Source organism: Vidua macroura, chromosome 3 (assembly GCF_024509145.1).
Source record: "Vidua macroura isolate BioBank_ID:100142 chromosome 3, ASM2450914v1, whole genome shotgun sequence".
NCBI lineage: Eukaryota > Metazoa > Chordata > Aves > Passeriformes > Viduidae > Vidua > Vidua macroura.
Window position 1 is genome coordinate 79,717,844 of NC_071573.1, and position 26,893 is coordinate 79,744,736.

The 26,893-nt window shown below is 37.3% G+C and overlaps 1 protein-coding gene across 2 annotated transcripts in view; it reads right to left on the reverse strand.

Moving 5' to 3' along the window:
- ZNF292 (zinc finger protein 292) overlaps positions 1-26,893 on the reverse strand; it is a 50,997-nt gene that overhangs the window by 21,811 nt on the left and 2,293 nt on the right. For both annotated transcript variants that reach the window (XM_053974813.1, XM_053974811.1), the window contains exons 2-4: positions 2,229-2,383; positions 1,676-1,754; positions 196-331 (exon numbers count right to left, since the gene is read on the reverse strand). In XM_053974813.1, coding sequence (XP_053830788.1) covers positions 196-331; positions 1,676-1,754; positions 2,229-2,383 — 370 coding nt within the window. The remainder of the gene's footprint in view (positions 1-195; positions 332-1,675; positions 1,755-2,228; positions 2,384-26,893) is intronic.

Here is a 26,893-nt window from a genome sequence, read left to right on the forward strand (position 1 = left end):
TTATGCAAAATACCAACATTCAGTTATTTGCATGTTACCATGAACATACTATCTTAATAGTTCAGAAAATGCTACATGCATATTTATTAATACAGTTTATAAATTACCAGAAACTATATAGAACAAAAAACTTCCACTGATCATAATAATATTTCAATGTATCATAAAATTGAAGTAAATAACTTTAAATTTTACCTTTATCTGGGTCCAACTGTTCCTGGGACAGAATACCACACAATATTGGGTTCTTCCACACTCCTTTCTCTTGTGTAAGTGTTGTTAAAATGTGCAGTTCCTGGCTGCCATTTTCCATCAAGTTTTTATGAGCCACCTGAATAATATATTTTACAAAACAAGGTATTGTTTAAAAAAGACATAAATAATGTGTCTTTCATACTCCTTTATAACTTATGTTATCAAATCAATGCCTTACCAGATAGAGAGTTAAATGTATAATAAAACAATCTTAACATTCAGCCTATATAGGTTTTACTTCTGCCTCTGTTGCCTAATATATAAGCTGAGAAACCAAAACAACTGAGTACTTCAAATTCACCTTGAGATTTATTAACAGGGCTACTTCTGAAATTTCTGAAACTAAATTTTGAAATAGGCCTCTCTTTTAAAAATGGATGAGCAATTTCTCTAGTCCACATATTGTACTGGTACCAGTACAAAACCATCTTCTCAAACTCTTCAGCAGCTCAATTTCTATGTACTGAAGACACTGAAAAAAATATTTTTATAATGTCGAAAGATTTTAGCTGTTAAGATCTCTCTGCATAGTTCTCTGCAAATGTGATGAAACAGTCTGGAGTCTTAAAATCAATTAAAATATCATCCACTGCACTTATATACTAGAAAAAATTCTGTGAGCAGACCTACACTTGGGAGCAAACTAAATACCTAAAAAATCTGTGGCTTAAGTAGCAATGTACAACTTACACTGGTCCTTAAAATAATCAAAACACTAAAACAACAAGAAATAGCTAATTTTTCTTTTATTTTTCCATCTGCTCTCACAGCTGTGGAACCCCTCAGCATTAAACATATCTCTTCAGAATTGATTTATATAAGGCAATTACTAGTCAAAATTCACTCTAAAAATAATCAGCCTTTCATCTTCCTACATTATTTAGGCTGTGAATCCTGAGGTAACTCTATCTGGTCTTTTCATTATTATTCTTTTCTCCTCTCCCCTTCTTACTTTTTTTAAAACTGTAGACTGGACCTCCCACTACATATTCCTGATAAATACAAAGAAGCACAACTTGTTCCAACACTCTCCTTTAATGCAGTGCTCTAACCTTAACCAGCCAGTGCCCTGTGAGAGATCTAAAAACCCTTCCGTATCAACTGGCTTTCGTTCATAAGTTTCAAACATACAACCATATATAGTAAAGAATGACTTATATGGTAATATTTCATTTCTAAGTGTGTTACTATTCAACCATATTTTAAAACATGAATTTTCTTTCAATAATCTGTAACTAGTTTTTTTCTCCACAGCTCCTGCATGCAGACAAATGATATTACCTTGAGCAATTACTGCAGAGTACGTAGGATTTCCAGCTGAAGGCCTTGCTTCTGACAGACAGGCTACATACTTAATATCCCTAGATTTCCAAACCATTCTGAAAAGCTATTCAGTCTTTATTTTATGAATTAAACTCACCTGTACAAAAGCCTGAAATTCTTCCCATTTATTTTCAGGTAAGTCCAGAGGCAGACACAGCAGAAGTTCAATACAGCTTCTGGAAGTCAAAGAGAAATATTATTTGAAGACATTTTTAATGTTGAAATTGTATAATCAACAATTCCTTATTCTAATATCAAAATAGTTGTTTGAAACACCAGCCACAAAACAGCGTGCTTCCTTGAACACATAAAGAAAAAGAGGTCATGAACATGCTTGCAGAAACTGTAAAAGCAAGTTTTCTACGAGACACCATAAAAAAAAAAAAATCACTGCATCCAACTCTGTGCAAATTGATGCACTTTCAGATAATATGCAGATCAATAATAGCAAAGCATTTCAAGCCAGGAATGTTGGCTTGTCCTAGGTCAGGAATCCTTCTTGCCTCAATTCCAACAACCAGATATTCTCCCTTATATACAACGTCTACCATGAGGAAGGCAGGTGCTGAGAACTGGATTAGGAAAACATTTAGGCAATGAAAAGTTAATACCATACGGACTGGGTTTAGTAACCAAAAAAGCATACTCACAGTGCTAAACGTTCAAGCACAAAGGCTACGTTTTCACACTCAGAGGTAAGGTAAGGTCGTGCTTTAACGTAACTTCGGATAGCCACCGTGTACACCTCCAGCAGAGGCAGAGGATCTTCTGATGTCTTCCACTTTTCTGCATATTCCAACAAAGTCTATTTAGGAAAAGGAAAAAACCAATCCAAAAATCAGGAACAAATATAAGTTTAAAATTTTTTATTTCTCACTTGTAGATCCCTTAATATGAATTACATATTCTCAAAGCATACTTTTTTGCCTTAAAATTAACTGTTTCATTAACAACTGACACTTAAGACTCCATACACAATCATTCTCTGACCATATAAAAACGTTATGATGGACACTTCCTCCCTGTCGTAACATCATATGATTCATTTTACATTCCTATTTTCCAAATCCAGAAGCCTGAAGAGCATATCATAGTTAAGGGACTGAAAACTCATTTTTAGACATTCATCTCTACAGTTCAGCTTCTAAAGCAAGTAAATTTGAAAGTATTAGTCTTTATTTTAACTTTTCTACTTCCAGGAACAATTTTACTTTTCCCCTGCCTTGTCACCTTGAAGACACAGGTGTCTTCAGGACATTGATTTTTACATGGCTCTGAAAGGAGTATGTTCTATGCATTTTAAAGATACCATTTGTACATCAAAAACACATTAGTAAAAAATTTGTTTTCCTACTTGCCAGATGAATACCTACAAACAATGATTTTAAACTAAAACTCATGAGAGTGATGAAATAAACATCAGCAACCAAAGTGCAGAAGACTTCTATTCATTTCAGTCAATGCCAGGAGACTCAGAGACACATTTAGGCAGAGTATCCAGTCAACATCCCAACCACATCTCCCATGGATCTCTGCTATCATGCCTAGGGTAACTTGATGGATTGCAAACTAATTCCTACACCATGGCAGGTTGCATGGAGTCTGTCATATTACAATGACCAATTTTGCTGTTTGCTTCTTGAGGGGCACAACACACAGAAAGTTGAGAGTGAGAGAGAGCAGTTTTGGCTGAAAGCAGGGCCATTATAATATACTGTTTGGAGGAATATGTTCATGGAGCTGTGTGTATCCTGAAGAACAGACTCTACAGCCTTTCTGGGCAACCTGTTTCTGAGTGTTTAGAATTCCATTTATTAGGATTTTCCTCCACCAGTAACTAGAGAAGCAGTCTCACAGGTTCTCAACAGAGGGATTAATCCCACTCACACTGGTGCTTGCACAGCTGAGGGTGTAGCAGGTGCTCAGCCAGGGCACACTGGAGCTGCTGAGGAGAACAGCTGGGCTGCTGTCCCAGAGCTGGTCCCAAGCTTCTGCTGGTACATGAGGCTACACTCCCTCCCACCCCTCCAGCTTTGTGCTCACCTTAGCCAAACTACATGTCAGTGCATTCCCCCTGGATGCTGAGCTCCCTCCCAACAGTCTCTCTGACCTCTCTCTTACCTTGCTTGCTCCCACCAAATCACTATCATCCACAAAAGTGCTGAAGATGCACTCTGTCCCCTCATTCACTTACTAATAAAGGAGAGAATATTTGCTCCAATATTGAGCTTTGATAGGAAGCCACAAGTAGCTGGCTGTCATCTGGGCTTTGTACTACTAAGTCTTTGGGACCCACACTTCAGTCAGTGGACTATTTCATAGTTTTGTTTATAAGAATACTATGGGAGATGATGATACTAGGACCTGATGTCTGGCAGAAAAACATCTGCTGAACCTTGTCTGCAAAACCACCTACTTCATGGAAGGAAACCAGGTTTGTCAGCGTGAAAGCATGTTACAGAGCTCATTCTGTCAAGGACATTTAGCAAAAGTCATAGTTCTCCTTTTTATTAAGGTCAGCTGTAAGTAAACTAATTTTGACAACATTGTTTCAATTCTGACAAGGTTTGTTCTGGTAAGGAAAATCAGAGCCCTCTGAGCAACAAAGCTCTTCTGCTACAGAGTCCTCCACATACCTGAATAAGAAACAGAACAAAGTGCTTCTCAGCTCATTTAACATCTAATGTTGAAATTTTGTTTAATTTCTAACATACTAGTACGACTATCTGAAAGAACTTGCTATGTTTGGGATACAGTGAAACTCAAATGATAAAATGGAACTTGGTGCAAGTTTATGTATCGCAAAGTAAGAAAACCAAATGTTAACTATTGTGGAAATGCAAGCCATCTTATTAAAACCAAGACAAAACAAAACTAGGTTTATTCCTGTCTTCAAATCTGCTAAGCTAAGCTTAAGTAAAATTCAGCATTGTCTATGTTAGCTGCCTGTACTGAGTTAGACAGTGGTAATATTAAGAACATACTTAAAATTCTTATATTTCACAATATCCAAATAAATCCTCTCAATAAAGAATGTCAGCTATACTGAACTGAATCAGAAATCTGTTTCATGTGGTCGTTTGCAATTACAATACCATCACATTATATATCATTATATATATTCACCCAAAACCAAGACCCAAAGGTATCTCATTCAAGGACATAACAGGTAAGAAATACGCAAGTTTTGGCAAAGTTCTGCATTAAAGCCTGGTTTGGTTTTAAAGGAGATCTTACTACACAATCAATATGTAAAGAAGTTACATAGTCTCTCTCTTGCAGCAGAAGATGCTTCTGAGCATCTAGTGCATCCTCCTTGGACCTTGAACCTGACTGGAATATTGTCTGTTTTACTCTAACACTCAATTTGATGCTCTCCTAAGAGCAGCCAAAAAGCACCACAGATCATGGCAGAGAAATCAAGGAAGAGCAAAACAGAGATGAAGCACGTAAGAAAAACAGAGGAGGACTGGATAAACAAGATGACGATATTAGCAAACGTGATTTCAGTACCACTTGGCAATTTTGCTCAATGCACTAGAATAATCAGATCAGAACAAAGGAGTTGCCTTCAAAGAATCTTGACAGAAACTCCAGCGAAAAGCCTCCCTTTGTCCTGATACTCTCATAACCAGAAGTACTGTGATTTCCATTATTGACTTGTCACATGCAACATGTTTAAGGATGCTCGTGGCAAAACAGCAAAGCTGAACAAAAAACAGCCCAGGAAAGTATACTTTATATTCTTCACTTTTTGGGTCTTGGAGCAGTGTTTTGGATAGAAAAGGCAATAACTTCTTCACTTTGTCCAGCTGATATAAGTAGTCACATTAAAAGAGTGAATAGCATAACCTTCAGTTTATGTGAATGCCACAGACCTGTAAAAGTAACCTCTCTCCTCAAACTGATGCTGTTTCTTGTTAAGAATTCACTAGAGCAATCAATACTGCACCTTTCACGGTACAGTACTTGCAGAAAATTTAAAATAAAAAGCACGGTGATATAATTCTTTTTCCTTATGGAGTAAACTTTTTCTTCTTTTAAGTGCTTTGGAATGACTTGCATTTTTGTACTAGAAAAAACACCACATAAGTGCTTTTTGTTAAAAGAGTATTACAATGTAACCAATTACACACTTGCTTAGAAGATAATTCTCCCTGTAAAGGGAAAATGTGAAAACAAGTTGCTGGGGAGACTGAATAAAAGAAGGTCAAACATGGTAATCTAAAATTCAGCATAGCTACTGTTCATATTGATTCATAGATATGCTGGGAAATTTATTTGCATTAGTCTGGAATGCTACTTAGCTCAGACAATTAGCTTTGTAATTGGCGATAAAGAGTTAAAACAACACTGTCACACAAAATTACTTCCCTTTCTGATTAATTTGAAAAAATGTACTTCTCTTTTTAGACAAAATATTTATTTAAAAACCCCAAACCAAACCACAACAATAACCAATCTCCCAAGTGGTAGCTAACATGTAAGACCAAGGCAGTAACAGCATAAACTACCATTCAGTTTTATGCAGCTTTTATCCAGGTTGTCCAAACTTGCTACAGCTAGCCTATAAATAGCCAAATCTGGCCAAGCAACTGGTCAGTAAGGTAAGTTGATATTTAGGAAGTTGATCTATGAAGTCATGAATCCTGACTTTAATACCTGAAACACCATGTTATTAGTTGATGCAAATTTCATTTTGAATATGGCCCACCTACTTTTACTCATCTCCTCTTAAAAAGACCACAGCAAACAAGATTAATGTAAGCTTTGGTAAATGAAGGACATTTCCAACTAAGTACCAAGCCAGGACAACATATCCTGGAAGTGTCTCAAAGTGTTGAGGAAGCAGAGGAAGAAGAAGGGGTAAGAGAAAAGGAGGCATGAAAATATAACTAAACAATTGGTCATCTAAGAAGTGTGACTAAAGAGTATCAAGAATATTTTCACCTGCCAGTGCAAATACGAGAACCTAAGGAAGAAACCAACAGGCTCAGTAGAGAGACACTGATTCATAACAGGACAAATGACCTCTGAGACCTGTAACAACAAGATCAGGAGATCCCAAGTTTCATGGTAAGTGGTCAGCATGCTAAAGAACCACCAGCTAGGCAGTATCACCATCCAATCTGCACATGGGGGGATACTAAAGACTGCTGACCCAATATGACAGAACCAAGCAGGAATTCTCCCAGACAAATAGGAATTTTGCAGAAATACCGTGTAGTCATTAATACCAGAAAATTGGATGAGAGAAGAATTATAAAAACACTGGCAGATACTATGACAGTCCAATGAAGACCACTACAATCCACATTCAGATTATTAAGAATAAATTGAAGCAAATAAAATCTCATTTTTAAGACATGAAGTTTATTAGCAGTTAGTCAAAATAGATGTAATCAACAGATTATTAGCAAATTCTGAGAATACACCATCTAACAAAAAGCATTCAGAGTGTTGGTGACTTGTTACTACCATCTTTTAAAAGCAGCAAACGCACTGTAAAAATGAAGAAGTTCACACTATAACATAGTGGCACTAATTTCAGCATTAAATAGTGCTATTTTTATCTCATATATATAGATCAGCCACTTCCAAGCCATTACATGAACTACATTAAGGACGTACACCCACCACACCCTTCAAAAACATTTGTTACTATGACAGATTTCCTTGTCTGAATGTCTCTAGACTGTACAGCACATTATACAAAGAAAATCAAATTCATTCTGCTTTGCTTAATGAATCAGTGTTGTGCTCTGCTTACAACCATAAAAAGAAAGAATTTTATCCCCAGCCCTGGGCCTCATTAAGTTATTTATCTCCCTAGTTGGGACATGCTTGTTAATCAAGCCAAGTACTGTATTCCAAGCACAGCAGCAAAAGTTTTGTTCCTCTTTGAGACTGAAGCAGGCATTTTATTTTAGCAGCAGCTTACATAGTCAAGAATCCTCCAAAAGTGGAATAATCTTGACCTCTACAATAAAAAAATGCACTATACTTGTGATTTAAACTGCAGAAAATGTATAACCACAGGTAAGATTCAGACAATTTTCAATCTTTATCAGAACCCTTACAAGACTGTTGCTGTAGCAACCCACCCACCAGAGGATGTTTTTACTGAACAATCTTCTTTGCTAAAACTAGCCCTACAACAGCAAAGCAGTGGTAAAATATGTTTCATATTAAAAGGCAGCATTACCTGTTACCAGGAGTTACACGTGTATGGTCCACACTTACATGTTTCTTCAGCTCTGAAGAAGAGATTCTTACCCTGAACATACCTGAATAAGGGTAAGCTTACTTAAATTTATGTAAGGACATGCCTGGGACTGTTGTTTTCATTCCCTGCTACACCCAAAGGACTAAGAGGCTGGGAAAGTGACAGAGAGTGGTCACACAGGTAAGCTGCACCTCTCAAGCAACTGCAGTAAGTAGCAAAACCTTTATTTCAGTGACTTTCTCCAAGCACATCCACACAGGAGGAAGTCCAAACAACAAGCTTGACACAACTGTATTATGTGGAGATGAGTCTTAGGGAGCTGCACATAAGGAGTGGCTGAAGGAACTCCCTCCATGAAATAAACTCCACAGGTAGCAAAGCAATGACAGAGCTCCATGCACACAGGCAGGTGCAGGAGCTGCAGTACTTCTCAGTGAGATCACTCTGCCACTTGCTGTTCCCATGGAGCATTCCCACAGAGGCAGGGCTCCCCTTGTACCTGCCAACAACCAACTGATACAAAAGAGCAGCTGCTTTCAGAGGAACTACCAATGGCCTGATTCAAGAAAACAGGTCAAGCTTTATTCAAAGCTGGTGAAAAATAGCTACAGTTCTGCTATCATGAACAAAAATTTCAAAAGAAGGTGAGGGTTCCAGTCAAGAAAGGGTAACTGAAGAAAACCAGTGAAGCAAGTCTCCCATATGAACCATGCACATGATTTAAGATTTTTTTTTTTTTTACTTAAGATTCTTCCCTGTAAAGGTGACAGGTATGTTCTAACAACCAGACACAGCTTGTGCCACTAGATTATGGATCATGAGGAAATGAAAATGAATTGGAGATCCTGAGTTTGGTAACATCATACAGAGGAAGATGCACTGTAATGAGCCTGATAACATAACCACTTGAATCAAATAAAGTTCCACTGATTGCTCTGGACTGGTTTAGAATTGGATGCTTAGGATTAAAGGTACTGAAAGGAAGAAGACATATAATATATAGAAGTGTCCCTGAGGGCTTTATCTTGGGACCAGTGCTTTTCAGTATCTTCATCCATGACCCAGACACTGAGATCAACTGTACCCTCAGCAAGTTTGCAGATGATACAAAGCTGAATGTTGTAGCTGACATGAGAGAAGAAAGGGATTCTATCCAGAGTGACTTGGACAAGCTTGAGAACTGTGTATACAAGAACATGATGAAGTTCAACAAGTCCAAGTGCAAGGTGCTGCCCATGGGTCAGGGTAACCCCAGATGTGAGTACAAACTGCAAGAACTCATTAAGACCAGCTCTGAGGAAAAGGACTTGCTTGTTCTCATGCATAAAAAACTGAACAAAAGCCAACAAGGTGTGCTCACAGCCCAGAGAGCCAACTGCATCCTGGGTTGCACCATAAGAGGGGTGGCCATCTGGTCAAGGGAGGGGATTCTCCCCCTCTACTCTGTCCTTGTCAGACCCAACCTGGAGTGCTGCATCTGCAGTCCTCAGCACAAGACAGACATGGACCTGACCTGGTTGAGCAGCTCCAGAGGAGGCCACATAGATGATCACAGGAATGGAGCAGTACTCCTATGAATAAAGGCTGAGAGCTGAGGTTGATCAGTATACAGAAGAAAAGACTTTGGAGAGACCTCACTGTGACCTTCCAAGTATCTTAAATGCACTTATAAAATGGAAGGGGCGAGAAATTTTGTATGGGCAGATAGCAACAGGACAAGGGGCAATGGTTTTAACTGAAAGCAGTTGAGTTTAGGTTAGATGTTAGAAAGAAATTCTTTACTCAGGAGGTGGTGAAGATAGATGTCTCATCCCAGGCACTGCTCAAGGCTGGGCTGGATGGGTCCTGTGCAACCTGATCTACTGAACAGCATCCCTGTCCGTGGCCTGGAACTAGATGATCTTTAAGGTCCCTTCCAACTCAAACCATGCTATGATTCAATGAATTTTGTACAGTCAGGTTCCTCAGGTGGTCAGGAATCTGACCTTCACTTAAGAGCAATTTTGACCTCCCAGTCCCTGACATATGGTCAGACAATACATAAAAATGATTTGTGGTATTTTCTTCTTCCTTACAAGATTATAACCTAGAGAAATTAAAAAGCAGGGGAAGAGATATGATTTCTTTCAGTATTTGAATATCTGAAGTTTGTCTGTTTAAGCCTGCAAGTTTACTAGACTAAAAAGGAAAGATCTCACACAATTATTCTTGCCAAAGCTAGTTCAAAAACATCAACTGCCAAAATCTTTAGCTGTCCTTTTCCAAAAAGTGCATGAAAGTACACGTTTCTTGTCAAAATCATATTTAATTTTTCAGATACTTTTAAAACCAGGCAATTCTCTAAATTTAGTCTGTAACAACAGATACACACATCATAATGAATTAAGTCAATGGTCAGTTCATAACCTGAAAGACATGGACTTAGGTTTTTTGAAGGAATAAATCAGCTTACCATGGCAACACTATTATCTGACAATAAGACTTGGGGAGTGAGATATGATTTAAATGGATGTTCTTTGTGAAAAGTTGTCTTCTACATTAGATCATGTTAGAAAATCAGATCTAGTGCCAGATATTGTCTGTTAAATACATATAACAAAAGTGAAAGGAACTATTTTATAGTACCACATACTGTTTCTACCACATATGTACTGTTGAAGTACTACTTATCATCTAGAAGATGTTTTCTTTTTCCATGCAAACTGAGGAAAAACAAGGCTGTATGTATTTCCCTCAGGTCATTAAATATAGTGCCTGTGGTCAGCTAAAGAACAGCACAAAAAGAGAATGGTAATTCTAATACTGACCTTTAAAAGCTCCACACTACTGCCTGCTTGCAATTATTTAAACGCTTGCTTCCTCCAATTTCTTGTGTAATACTACACATGAGCAAGAACTACCTTTCAAATATAGACAGCTGTATTTTAAGAATGTAATGCACAGTAATAGTCTTACTCTTGCTTGTCAATGTGCAAGTTACTAAAACATGCAATGATGAGCCATGAGAAGCAGGCAAAGCATGACACTGGAGCAGTAATGCTATGAAAATACTGATTGTGTCTATTGAAAGTCTTCCTATGCTATTTGACTGCTGCTGAATGTGAAGAACACCAACAAAGCAGCCATGCTGACCTGTGAAGAAAACAGAACAGAAGATGCCTCCTGGTTTTGTATTACCAGCACAATCCTCTCTTTGTATTACAAAACTAAGTGTAGCCCTGAAGGTAAGCTATAAGACTCTTACCATTTAAAACTAAACTGAAATTAAAATGGAAATGTGTCCCAATATTCTGTACCCTATGCAGTTACTTGTTCCTGAACTGCCATCTTTCTGCTTTTGACACTTTAAAAGTTTTTTTACTGAAGCTTAGACAAGTGAGATTTACTAATCTCTACCAAAAAATGTTTTCCCCTTCATGATTCTGTACTTCATTTTGTATGGTCACCTTTTGTATTGATCTCCCCACCTTGAAGATAATCACTAAATGAAGATATGGATTTAAAATCCTGACTAGTAGAGGCCCAGATAATTTCTGTCTGCTGCATTTCTTCTCCAAAGGAGCTGTCTACTATTCAATTACCAAAATAACCCAATTAGTAAGATTAAATACACCTCCCCAAATCCTAACGCCAAAGGTCTATAATCTTAGGTTGCAGTTTTGGAAGTGAAAACTGACTTATCTGCTTCTCTCTGAAAAAGTATTTCCCACGCATGCTCTCCACATTGTTGACCTTTCAGGTATGGTAGTAACAAGCAACAACTATCTGCTTACGTTTAACTATTACTCAAAAGAAAACAGAACCAGATTTGAAACTGCTGGTTGAACTTGCCTTTCCCAGTAGAGTTAAGAGCACCATGAAACATTCAATAAAGTTCTCGCAGTATCCATAGTTCCACAAGGACTGCTCAGCAGTACTGGAATGTGCACACAGACACAACTCTCTGCTCGACCTTGAGAATCTCCACCAGTCACATATTGCCAGTAGATAAGCTCACTGACAACCCTTGTGTCCATGACCAATATCTTAGAGGAAATCCTGAGGAATCTCAGATGTGCAGCACTCCATTGCAGAAGCACGCAAGGCAGCCGTGCACAAGCACAGTTCCCAGATGGTGTCACATTAAGGGTGTGCATGCATCCTTATACAAAGGCTAACCAAGTATTTTGAGGTCTCACTACAATTTGGGCCATCAGACACAGAAACTTCCAAAAACACTTCATAAATATAAAGGTTTATGCAGTTGCTTTGAGATATCCAAGATGAACACATTTCTTTAAAAAAAATGAATATGCTGGTGCTTTTTAATACCAATAAATTCAATGCTGAAATACCTACATATACAAATATATATACAAATCTACACATATACAAATCTACATATATACAAATATAGATGAACAAAAAGTTTTTTGAAAAAATCTGTGAATTATATTGTCTAATTGCAATGTAAAAATAAAGCTGTTATAAATAAATTTATTGTACATGCATAAATTCCTCAGACCAAGAACAGAACAATATATTGAGAAATAAAACACCTCTAAAAAAAGCAGTCAAAAAATGCTGAACAGCCACTAAAACACTGCTCTCAAGGAATAAAAACAGAATGAAATGCTCTCTAGTCTTTTTAGGATAGCCAGGAAAAGAATTCTCAAATTGCATACAGAGGTAACAAGCCCTTGAATGGCAACAGATCATGGGTATTGGAGAAAGTGCTAGACATTGCAAGACAGCTTAGTCCCTGACAAAGGCCCTGAATCCTAAGAGATGAAACACAAGAAACATGCTGACTTGATGTGGATTCCTGATCAAGCAGCTAGGTATAATCATGGTATTGATGCTATCTTCTGACCCTTACAAAAACAGAATAAAAAGTTTTGGTTTGTTTGGGTTGTTTTCTAGGAAACAAACCTATTACACTGAGTCTTGGGCTGAGACTATACAATAATCTCATTCAAGATAAGTTCATTTTTGAAAGCTGTATTTTTCAGAGTAAAGCTGTGAGCCTGAAGCATAACCTCACTGACTGCTACAACCATTAAAGAACTGAGCATAAGATGAAGACAGCATTGTTCAAATTCCTGGAAAGCTGATAACAGTCTACTTTTAAGGTCAATTTATGATAGTTTACAAACTATGCCAGGCTGCTGGCCTTGAGTCTTTTGTGTAATTCAGGCCCTGCGCTAGTGTCATTACCGAATCACATGAAAAGTCACAGAACTGAACTGGTAAAATAGAAATGAACCTGTAAATAAGTGAATGGATCTCTCCCTTCCATGTGGAGCATCAGTCCTGGTTTGCAATAGTAAAATCATCCCACCCCAAGAATTCAATGTAAAAGAACTCAATTAGAAGATGACTAGGATGATAGCAAGCATGACCAGTGAGCACAAGACCATGTACTGGGCAATTGTCCTCACAGCTTCTAAAAAGGAATTGCTTCAAGAAGCATTTCAAGACCATCAGAATTTAAGTGAACACAGCAACATTGCCTGTGATGCATCTCTCCTGTAAGGAAAATAAACAGACTAATTCAGAATAGCTTTATAACATTTGCTCTTTTTAACTAAGTATTTGAGACACTAAAAATAAATGAGAAATCCAAATTTAGACATATCCAAAGTCAAGAAGATTTCCTACCAATACCTTAGTACCAGATGATGTCTTTGTGAAGTCTCACAGCAAAGTTACATCTTAAAGGGACACAAAAAAAAAAATCTTTACAGTGTTACACTACAATTATTCTCAGCTTTGATGATCTAAAGCTTCTAGAGATGAAAACTATCTTTTGTGATTTCTCTCCTCCTTGTTGTTCAGTGTTTTACCAGAAGATGGAGAACAAGCCCTTCACCACATAAAATGCCAACTGCTGCAACTCCTTTTTTTTTTTTTAAACTGTGAGGTTAAGGTTCCTATGGAAGGTTCCCACCTTATTTGAGGAAAGTGGAGGCAGCTAAGGAACCACTGGGGTGCAATCAGCATTTACATTCACTTTGTATAAGGACAAACTACCCAGCTAAGATGTCAAATGAACAAAGTATTCAAGCAAAAAGTTGAACATCTCTTGAACTAGTTCTGCATGTCAAAAACCCCTTACTTCTATGTCTAATTTAAACCAAGTCTACCTCAGATTGCCCATGACACTTTACCATTAGTCATTAGAAATAAATACTGTAACAGATGATTTTTAAAGCATTTAAGAGTAAACTAAATAGTATAAACCCCATCTCTTGCCTATATAAAAATACACAGGGGAAAATGAGGGAAGAAAAAAATATGAGTATCTATTGCTTTTGTTGTGGTATGACAACCTTCTGATCAAGACATTCTCCACATCACCATGATCATAATCAATCTCTATTTTCCTTTCACCTTTGTGTCCAACAGAAAAGCTCAAACATAAATTACTTGTTTCCATTTTGTTTTTCAGTTGAGATACCCTACAGGCTATTCTACAGATTTTTAGGTTGGAACAAAACTTGCATAGAAAAACACAGGTATTTTAAATCTGTCCACAAGCATCAGACAGAACCGCACCCATCTGAAATACTGCTATGACAGATTTGCCATAATAAAATCAACAAAAGCAATTTTTATTTATTTAGAACTGTACACAGAGAGGCCATTTTACATCAAAACAACACAGCACTGTACTTCTAAATAATTTCCAAAGCAGTTTAATGATGCAAATTAAAAGTGGCACTACTTAACTGATTCAGTATTTGTTTACCAAGGCTTAGCACTGTTACCTTGATTCTGTAGTTAAACAAGTGCTGCAAGAATATTAGCTCTTACGTGTTTGTTATTATAATACAAAACAATCCAGAATCAAACAGCAAAACTCCAGCAGGCACACAGTATCAGACTGCATATACAAAACTGTGGATGACATAATCTAATGCAACTGTATTTTCCACAGGACAAGTACTATTTAAATTATGGTTCTGATCAAAGAACATCAATCTCAGTTTGTACTCAATTTTCATTTCTAAAACCTATCAAGATTTTAAGTTGATGATATGCTGTTTTTACCTGAATGCGTCTTCTGAATTATTTCACAATAAAGTTGTTAAGCAAAGTATAGATCTAGAAAGTCAAAACTCCTTTGGCTGAAGAATCAGATGATGACGTTTTAATTCTAATGGAGATATTGACTTGTGCCCAGAAGAGAGAACTGAAGCCAGACTCTTAATTCCATCACTTAACACAAGATTGTATTTAAGCAATTGTTTTCACTCTCAATTTCTGCAGGCATGGTGCAGAGCTATCCAATTTTTTCCCTATTACACTCCTCCACTGACAGGCTGCAGTTTCAATCTTTTCTGTTTCTCTCCCTTCAAACAGAAAACTCCAGCTCCTTTCACACTTTGCAAAGCCATCCTAACATCACTGGCTTCTGTACCCTCCAGCTGAAAGCAAGGGAAAGTCATGTCAAGATTAGCAAGTACTGAATCAGCGAGTCAAGACAGACTCATTCAGAGATGAAGCTCAAAACCAGGATCTGAGTTTGCCAATTAGGCTCTGGTCCACAAAAAGCTCACAATGACTATACCATTGCACATGCACAAGGAGTGGATAATACAGAAGAGGGTTCTGAGAACCCAAGTCTCCAGTGAACCCACCACTAGTGGTCGTATTTCAGACTGGCATTCAGCTGGCTCCACTAACGGGATACCCATTAGCAGCTGAAGTAGACTTCTGGAGCACTGCTTCTGGTTTAGTTTCATCCAAAAGACATTACAATTTCCACACTACAAAGCTGTTCCACAATGTAGAAAGAAGTGTGCTAACAGGGATGATCAGATCACTTTCAAAGCAAACCCTGTGTCTGATCCAGAGTATTAACATATAGGAACTCACTCTTTTGGTTCACACATATCTTCTGAAACTGTTCTTTCAACCACTATCTCATTCATCTACTGAAGAGAGAATTTTAGAACACTAAAAGCAAGTTTTGTTAGACTCTATGAGCAGCTGTTTTCATACTCTTGTCTGTATAACAGTGTTTCTCCTTCCACAGGCATAAAAAAGTCCACCTATGAAGGAAAATATAAAAAGATTCCTACCTGACTCACCCATGTATTTGAAGTACCACCTACAAGGTAGCACTGTTTTTTATAACTGGTGCCTTCAGAATTCAGATACACAGGTGTGCACTCTGTGATGTAGATACCCTTCACTTAGCAAGCACTGATTTTTTGCTGTTATCTAAACAAAGAAAACATGAACTCAAATACCTTCAAGTACTAGTTTCCTGAACAGTTCTAAAGGTAATCTGTAAAAATGTTACAAAACTCTATCCATCTACAAGCCTGTTTTTAATAAACATTCTCCCCCCACCATCCTCTTAATTTTTTTATCAGACTAATCAAGTAAATCTAAAATCTTGTCTATGAAACCAGAAAACAAAGAAATAACTGCTGTATAACTGAACTTTTTTTTTTTTGTAGCAAAACTGGAAAAATTAACTGGAAAAATTAATACACATCTAGGTTTTATGCTCAAGCTCCACCAGAAAAGGAGCTTCACAGAATCAGCAAAAAATCAAAACATGCAGTAACTTATTCCTGTGTTCATACTTAAGGAAAGCTATACTCCCTGGAGACTTTTTAGAGACAACAGTTAAGTTCAGAACACAAAGAGAGAACAGATAATTGTTAAAGAACTGATACTACTTGCTGACTAATTTTGATTTGTTAGAAAGAATTAGAATACTTTTGAAATAAATGTAACAAACTACCCTGCAATGAATGATTCATTTTCTCGGCCTGTTCAACCACTACACATTCATACATATATCCAGTAGCTTATAACATAACTACATATTATGTGCTTTATCGTTCCACAAAAATTAGAAAATATGAAAGCTGAACAAAGATAAAAAGTTAGTAAGAATTACCATTAGCTGCTTTTTAACTCTTGCCTAAAGAGATTCTCCTCAAATAACCACTTAGGTCACTTCTGTGGATTTTTTTTTTTCATATAAAACTCATTGCGGCTCTAGTTACCATTAATATGCAATTACTAAACAGATTTCAACAATTCTGAAAATGCAAGAGTGCACCGAGTATTTGATCTTCCCTCTCCCTACATATATTTCACCCCCTGACCTTGATGATTTCTTACAACTCCTTGCAGCAACTCTCAGGGCTGTATGTCTCTACCCGAGTTAAGATGAATTGTGCAAAGAATCCATGTCATAATCTTAAGGGTAAGTTTCTTCATTGACTTCTTGAGGATTTTTTTAACTATTGTTATAATTCAATTTTTAGGAACATTAGCACCCCAACTCTTTGGCACACAAACATAAAAAGTTAACCATGCCTCTAATCCAACTATTTATACATCACTAGGCAGATAACATAACAACAACAAAAAAAATCTCAGGTTTGTTCTCTAATGCATATAACAGAGTAGAGGGGAAGTACCCACCACCCTCATTTTATAGATACAAAACCAAGAGACGTAACTATGCTGTTGGAAAATGTATTTATATTTTTAAGGCAAAGTCTGTCCTGGAGGAAGGTTTGAAAAAAAGCACCTCAGCAGCTATAGAAGCAGAAATAGAAGAACAGCTTGAGGGGCTCTACTACAACTCTCATAGTAATTATGTCATACACCATCACCCAGAAAGTTAAAAAAAAAAAAAAAACACAGGAAGGGGAGACAACTGAAAGTTAATTACTAAACACAGAACCTTCTCTCAATTGACAGAGAGATGTTTCTCTCCCCAAATATAAGTTAAAAGGCACAGGCAATTTGCATGTTTTTCATCTGGGCATGCTGAACACATACTGAAGGAGCTCAGCTTGCTAATTATTAAACTGGAAGAGGCAAAACAAAAGCGAAATTACCTTGGTGTTATTTGTCCCATTATTTTTTAGGCACTATTTTTCTTAGAATTAACCCCAGCTAGTTCTAGAAAAAGACCTAGAAAAACCTAGGAAATTAATGGAGAACCTCTAGTTACATCCATAAACTATTTTAGAACAAATAACTTATTTAAAACACCAGTAAATCATTTCATTAAGCCTCATGCTTTATCACATACAGTACCAGAAATTACCATTTTTTAGGCTTGCCTTTAATCTTTCAACATTTTGCATTTAACAGGCTCTTTCTGATCTGGCTATTGGTATCTAATTTCTCTCTTGCATCTTAACATAAGTGAATTTGCTATAGTTCTAGGCTACATTTCTCTCTATTCAGATATTCAATCATGTCTCAATTCAACGTTGTCATCCCAACATTCATATTTTAGTCTGTTTACTTAAAAAGAGCATTCAGCAGTTGGCTATTAAACAAGCATTTCATGAATGTGGCAGGATGTTCATTACAGTAAACTTTCATCCACTGCCAGGAAATCTAATTTACCTATTCTTTTAATTATCAGACTGGCATATGGGCAGATTAAAAATAGGAAGACAGCCAGAAATAACTGTGTCTAATCTGGAAATATGTATATTTCCTGCAGCATAGGTGACTTAAACTTGCTCTCTCATCAAGTGAAATGAGACATTACAATATTTCTATAGTTCAACTACATTACATTTTTGTATTAGCTGTCTACATCAGACGAATGCAACTTCTCCCACTGCTACTTCTGATGATAATGTAATTGATAATCTTCATCTTCAGTAGAAAGGTTACTCAATTGCCATTTTAAACTTGTCTACTCAGCACAGTCAAATTGGCATCCCAAAGGATGCCTTCCATCTGATTAATGTTTCTGGTGAAAGAACAAGACAACATCTACCATGTGTTTAATAACCACCAGTGTCCTTTTACCAGTGTCAAAGTACTGCCACTGTGTCCACGCGTGGGAAGGGAGAGGAGCCAAGGCCATACTTTCTCCTGAATATACTGGCAGACCTGAGCAGAACTCTTGAGTTCCTGCTGTCACACTGACATGATGACCAACTCTGGCTGGGTATCCAAAAGCAGGGTTCAGTCGCTGCACAAGTTTCAACGAAAACATTATGCAAGTTCCCAATCTGTAGAATGGGGATTATGAAGTTTTATCATCTTAACTATTACAGAGTCATCAACAAAAGTTACTTTTTATCCCTGCAATTCTCTTCATAAGACCAATCCTCCAATGATAAAAAAAAAAAAAAAATAGTTCAGTTTGTGTCTTTTGTGATTCTGAACATGTAATCTCTTCTTGTACCCATCCTTGTGTTCCCTGTGTTATAAACGAGTATATTTTAAGAGGCTCCTGAAACACACGGTCTGTTACAGGACCAGCATTGGTGGATAGTGTTTGATGCTCTGCTGCACTGACACGCTTGTCTCCAAATTGGAGAGGCTTGAATTTGATGGATGGATCACATTGTGGATAAAGAACTGGCTGATGGCCACATGCAAAGAGTTGTGGTTACCAGCTCATTGTCCACACAGAGACTAGTGGTGCCCCTCAGGGGTCAGTACTGGGGCTGATTCAACATCTTTGCTGGTGACATGGAGAGTGGGACCAAGCGCACCCTCAGCAAATTTGCTGACGACACCAAGCTGTGTGGTGCAGTCAACATGCTGGAGGGAAGGGATGCCACCCAGAAGGACCCTGACAGGATGGAGATGAGGGCTGTGCAAACCTCATGGAGTTCAGCAAAGAGGTGCTATTGGTGCAAGGTTCTACCTGGGTCGGGGCAATCCCAGACACACCAACAGGCTGGGCAGAGAAGCGACTGGGAGAAGCCCTGCAGAGAAAGACTTGGGTGCGATGGTTGAAGAAAGACAACATGAGGCAGCAGTGTGAGCTCACAGCCCAGAAAGCCAGAGGGAATCCTGGGCTGCATCAAAAGGAGCATAGCCAGCAGGTCAAAGGAGGTGATTCTTCCCCTTTATTCTGCTCTTGTGGAACCCCATCCACAGTACTGCATCCAATTCTGGGTCCCAAGCATAAGAAGGACATGGAATTGTTAGAGCAAGTTCAGAGAAGGGCCATGAAGTTGACAAGAGGACTGGAGCACCTTCCCTATGAACACAGGCGGAGAAAGTTGGGGTTGTTCAGGCTGGAGAAGAGAAGGTTGTGTGGAAACCTCATAGCAACCTTCCAGTATCTGAAGGGGCCTACAGGGAATCCAGAGAGACTCATCATCAGGAACTGTAGTGACAGCACAAGGAATAATGGGTACAAACTGAAATCAGGGAAGGTTAGGTTAAATATTAGGAAGAAATTCTTTTCTGTGAGGGTAATCAGACACTGGAACAGGCTGCCCAGGAAGGCTGTGGATGCCAAAAACCTGGCACTGTTCAAAGCCAGGCTGAATAAGGCCTTGAGCAACCTCTTCTAGTAGGAGGTGTCCCTGTCCATGGCAAGTGGGGGTTAGGGCTAGATGATCTTTAAGTTTCATTCCAATCCCTTAACATTCTATGATTCTATGAATCACAAGACTGAGGAACTCCTTATTCATGATTTAATGCCCAATCACTGAATGCACTTTACTAATTCACCAAAACAATATTTGGTCTGTTAGATATACAAATACCAAACAGGATTTTTCTATTCGACAGAACCCATTCACTCCATCATTCTGAAAAGCAGAAAAGGAATCCTTCCAGATTCTGGGGTGGTTTTTTTTGATAAACAGAACACTGAGTATGCTACACCAGCTCAAATGAAAACTGCTCTATTCAGCCAAAAGACAACAGAGAGTTACAAATAAAGACTGGTCTTTATCCTAAAGAATTTTACTTCAGGGAGTTAAGGTTCTCAAAGCAACAAATGCACCTGTCCAGCAGTTACGAGAGAATGAAAGCCAGGAGTCAGTGTTTGAAGATGGATGGAGCTTTGGTAGCTGTCCATGTAATATAAGAACAAAGAACTATATGACTAGTTCAGAATGAGTAACAATCAAGTGAGAGTTACATTAGTTAGCATAGGATTTACCTATTTCTCTGATGAATGTTTAATTTACTTTACCTACATACAGGAAATCATAAAGCTAGAAATATTGTATACCAGAAAACTGTACAACAGTTACAGAAGAGGAGATGGAAAAGACATTTGATCAAACTATTTTTACCAAAAACATGCACACATTTTTGCAATTTTGGTCCAATTACCTACTGGATCAGGTCTACTTTCAGACAATAATTTTATAAAGCTCCACTGCCTTTTTGACATTCCATATATCTTCTTTCTGAAAGTCTTTGTTCTGCCAAATACCAGGTGTTATTAGATTAACTCTTCACAAATTAAAGCAGTGTACTTCATCCTTAGAGATGAAAGACCTGAGAAATAATACCATGGAGTTGTCTTTAATGCATATTTGGAAAGATAAACAGAAAAAAATATTTCATACCTCAAAAAAAAGACTTTCATACTTCCTAAAACATGACACATTAAGTTGTTAACCAGTGCAAAAGCACAGACCTAATAAAATGGGAAATGCTATCTCAAAAGACAGTTTCAAGCCATACTGTTTACCCGTTATTTAAACTAAAATTGTTGTACATCATCATTGTAAAGAAGCTGGCGGCCTAAGAACCTCATGCTAATTTCCCTCATGAAAACTACAGAAATAAACACACTGTATTATAATTGCACAAGGATACGCATGGAGGCCTTTTAAAAACACCTATTTAAAATTTTTGACCTGTGAGTATTAACTTTTCACTAGAAGTGTTTCCTAGAGAAATGCTGGTTTGCTGATAGAAGGGGTTTTCCCTGTAACTTCAGTAAAAGCATCAAGAAACTTAACTCTGCAAAATACATGCATCAGGGTAACTATGAAACTAAGTATCTATTTGCTGAAGTTATATGGAAAGAAATTACTTACAAAACTTACATTTTGTCATCTTCTTAACTGCCTTAATTTGTAAGCTTCAGAGAACTACCACTTTTCTCTTGAATACTTGCACTTGGAAGGAGAAATGTTTTAAGTTAAATTCTAAGTCTTACATAGACTGTCACCTTCTTATCAGATTGCTACCTTCCCTGCAATTAAGAACTCCAAAAATCCCATACATTTGAAGGATATAGCAACAAAGCAAAAAGGAAGGGGGGAAATAGGAAAAAATTAACATCAAGAACTGCAAAAACTGTTCTGAAAAGTAAAAAGTAGAAAAGAGCTGAAAATAGCATTGAAAATATAAGAGGTACTTCCAACAGAAAGAGAATATGCTACTTTTCATTATCTACAAGGGATACAATAAATCACAATAGTCTTAACCTGCAACAAGGTATTAAGTTGTTCTGCAAGGGCAGGCAGAAGAAATTATCGAAGGCAAAGAAAACTGAACTGAGATGTATTATGCAGAGTTTTTTTGAATCTTTTTCAATGGATAGTTTTGAGAACAGACTAAACAAGCATTCATAGCTATAGCCTACCAATAATCAATGCTGCTTTGGAATCATAGTCTACCTGGCTTACTTCAATACAGGAAAATTTATTAATAAAACCTTATAGTACACATCTCAAAAGTTCTAACAAAGACCAGCTCCAATCTAGTATGATGCTGGGGCTTGATGCCATTATTGAGGACAAGGATTAGAACATTTATGCTCACTCATTACATTTACCCTAAACAGCAAGAGCGCTTTCTTCTAAAGATTTTTGATGCACATTTTAACTGGATAGGTACACACACTGTTTTATTTGACAGCAAGACCACTTCCCCAACTCCATGTAGCTTAGCTAAAAAAAAAAAAAATCAGAGGGTTTTGCTTCTATCCACCTCCCCAAAGAGATAATGTGACTGTTTGACATGGAAGGTCTCACAGTGATGAAGTAGCACAAAAATGCCTGAGGCAGCTGAAAGTCTGCATGACAACACAGTGATGGCAGGTGTTTCTCTTTATGCACTTGGGAATCTGTGTGGTGTACTATATTTTAGCAGATTCCTTGCAATTTCTGGCAGCTGCACATCTCTCCCCGAATAGCAGAACATCTGGAGGTCACAAGTATGAAAGTAAAATTAAAAGTATTAGAAGTTATGATGGGAATCTTGCACTCATGGTAATGTATTTATAAAAAAATAGGAACTGTGAGACCAGAAGCAACACAGAATGGTAGAGCCAAATGTGTAGAGACAGAAATATCGTAACAGAAACTTTTAAGTGTTACCTCAGTGTAAAAATCATTCACTGGATTCAACAGAAAACACTTTTTACTCAAAGAAGTAGAAGCTATGGAATCCATGCATACCCAAAAGAAGAGAGACAGACTTGATTAGACAGGGCATAATTGAACTGAAAGCTCAAAAAATATCAACTTACCAACAATTACATTCCACCAGTTTGTGCCTGTATTATGTAAACATCACTGCTAGCTGTTGAGCTAAAGAAAAATCTAAGATGAACATCTACCTATTCACTCAGTGAAGAGTTTGACAAAAGTTGTCTGGAGTAAGAAATCAGGTGTGATATTAAGAAAACAGGAAATGTCTTCTTACTTCTATTAAAAAGGCACCTGACATTTTGCTGGTGGTGTTTCTCACCATCAGTGAACGCTAATCTTATGGTCACATCACAACTGCAGGTGTTCAATGAAATAGCAAAAAAACATCCTTCATAGGCTGTTGAGGTCTTTAGACACAGAATTACTCCTGGCAAGGGATCACACTCTAACTCCTGCAGGAAAAAATAAAGCAGCCTACTGAAACACTTCCTTGTCATTAGATCAAGACAGACTCTGGGTTTGGATAAATCCAGAACATATAAGTAACAAGTTTAAGAAACGTTTTATTTCAAATTTTATGGATAGAACTGAAGATTATTTCTGTCATTTTGGGTCTGAAGAGGAAGTTGCGAATACAGAGATTAAAAGTGAGGAAGGCAATGACAGTTGAAGAGGGTGACAGCACCAGAAAGTTGTCAAGTCTGTGAGGTATAAAAACTGAATGCCAATTAAAGTAAGACTAATAGGAGAATCTGTAAGAGAAAACATAAGACTAATCTCCAACAGAGACAAATAATTACCAAAACCTTGTACTATACAGTGATTACAAATATGTAATAATAATAAAAATATTTTTATGTAGAGACATGCAGGTCTGCTTTTAGGAGGGATGTCTTAGATTATATATCCCTGAATATTACCAAGATCTGCTCTAGCATGACAGCACAACCTAAAAAAATAGGGTAAGACCATAAGGTCCTAATATTTCACTAGAACCTCAACACATGGTAAAAACCAGCTTAAAACAGTAAGAACAAACTGTACAGCCAGAGCAGTTAAAACCGATTTTTCTTTATAAGAAGCTTTGGGGCATCTTTTGAAATGCCCAAAAATTTTCATTCTCTCCACTGCGTTTTTCTATCACCATTTCACCTTTTCTGCTACTAGTGTTAAGAAGATGCTGGGTAAACTGCCAACACTAGAAGGATATTAATGTGTCTACTAACAGCTAAGCACAGTTTTAATACATGATCTTTCTCATAACAGGCGGACATGACAAGACAATCAAGAAATGAACCAGAAGTGCAGACAAAGTCATTGAGGAAAGGCCACACAACCATCCAAATACTATCTTATGCTTCTAACACAGGCCACTTTATGCTCACAATTTGTACATTAGTAGAACAAACCTAACTGCTTTACACTTTTGGAGAATTTGTACCACAAAGTACAGCAGGAGAGGAAACAAAACAACCCTTAGAAGCAGATTTGGGAAAGAGATGATGTGTCAAAATAACAAAGGAGGGAAGACTCAAAACATGTCAACTACAGAAAAACAGTCAGAAGAGGTAGAAGCACCACAAAGATTTCACAACCACCTAGTGACAACAGAAAATCTGTTACCAGTCTGCAATCTGTTTTTATTTCTACAAAACAAATTTTAAAAAACGGGGTACACTGCGCAATGACAACTAGAAGGGAACACAGCCCCTAGTGAGGAGCTCTGATATACCCAACAGCAGCACATTCACCTAGCTCCCAAGCACAACAACCTGAACATACATTTTGGTCTTCTCCAACTGAATACAAACAACTGGTCACCTTTAAGAGCCAAGTCTGAAAATAATCTAATCAGCCACCACATGGTGACAGGAACAGCAATCTTCTTCAGATCATTCTGACTTCTTGCAAAATTTACACTTGCAATTTTTAGGCACTACAGTTGAAGATACTTGTTTTGTCTGCCACAGTCTGCACTCTTATAGTTGGTGAAAACATAACCGTTTGTCAAGGATTTGCTCATTACTGAATTACAACGGAAGATTACAAATCACAATTAAAAAAACATTTTACATATACCCATATGGACGTGAATTCCACTTGATAACAATAAAAATAATGCTCTCTATTGCAGGCTGACAATGGAGAACAGAACTACAATCACACAGATCTGGTACAGATTAAGGTCCAGTCTATAATCCCCTCAAAATTTAAGAATAATTGCACTGTTCCACAGAGCAATCAGCAGCAACACATAAACATATTTATAGCTAATGAAATGCTGCATATAAAATACATCAAAGTAAACTTCATTCTTACAAGAGAAGAAAACAGGTCTACAACATTTTCCATCAAGGTACAATAGTCTTGTTTTTCTGTGTTTTTAACAGTTGTTCTATACTGCTGGGTTATAAACAATAAAATATTTCAAACTGAGGTATTTCAAAACCAGATAAAGGACTTGGCTGTACAGCTCCCACTTCATTTAATAAGAACAGAATACTTAAATCCTTTATTTGCCTTTGAACATAAGGATCTTTCCACGCTTTACTCCACATTCTTTAGCTTCCATCAGTTTGAAAATAAGCTTATTTCTTGAATACTGTTACCCACTCCATTAAAAAAAATAAAAGTTAATTTATGGCAGCAAGTTAGGTGGTTGCTGCGCTCCAGAGTAACTACCTGGCAAAACAAAACAAGGACACCAGACCTTTCAAGATCTGTGCAATTATTACATGAATAGAAACTAAGCGTGAAGGGAAAAAAAAAATCAGGTGAAATCATACTGAGAGAAATACTAAGACATTACTTCATTACTGAGTTTCTAGACCCAAGATATAAATAAGTGATATATATTCAATTTTTATATATATAATAAATAACTCTCAGTTTCATACATTTGCCCAAATCCTTCTTTCATGCATATATTTTCAAAGATTTCATTCTAGAAAGCATGGCAGATACCTTTAAACTGTTATTTGAAAGAGATTTCTGAGATGGCTTTTATATTACATGGTTTTTCTACAACCTGTGTCATGCAGTGCAAACTAAGTAGCTAAACCTACTCTCTGAATCATGAATACTATTTTGTGTTAGCCCAAATAAAGGATTAAAACTGCAGAAGAGGCTGGATAAGTATTCTGGCACCACAAGCACAGGTGAACAGATTTTAAAAAACGCCTGCTGAACCAGTACAAAAATACTTGCCTACCAACACTTTTTAATATGTTAAGCATCAGTTTAGACGTCTGTTCAAAATTTGAAAAAGCAGACTCTTTCAGTGCTGAATAGTGCGTCTCAACCCTCAGTGTTACACATCAACCTGCAAAAACCGATACGGCTGTACTATAAATCTTGGTATGGAAGGAACAGTAACTCATTTCAAAACAGCATGATTTCTAAGTCAGTTTCTACACAACTGATTTGCTCAGTGAAACTTGTTTTGAAAAAGGGCATGGTTAAAAAAACCTAGTAAACTTGGGCCTTGCAAAAGACTTTTGTAACAGTCATTGAAGTAATAAGAAGAATATTCCTATTTGTTAAACTTTAAATCAATCAATCAACTCATGAAGCCACTCACTAAGAACATGTAACCATGATTTCAGTGATAAATCTGCTTTAGACATCAGTAATCTACTCTGTACATGTCAAGGATGGTGTCTTCATTCCCACCTACCCAACACTACTTCAGTTCAATGAACAGCTCATTCACAAGTCGAGCCGGAGCCAGGAAAGGCAGATTTCCACCTCTCAGTGTAAGAAGTTAAGAAAGTAGGCACAAAGATAAAATAGACTGAGAACACACTGATCTGAACCAACATAAACCAATCTCCCTGTGCTTAAACCAATGTTTCTGTGCATCGACATGGACATCTAACCAGGCACAATATGATAAATTTTGACCAGAGAAAAAGGAACGTGACATATGAATTCTGTATATACAAAATAAAACTATGCTTAAAAC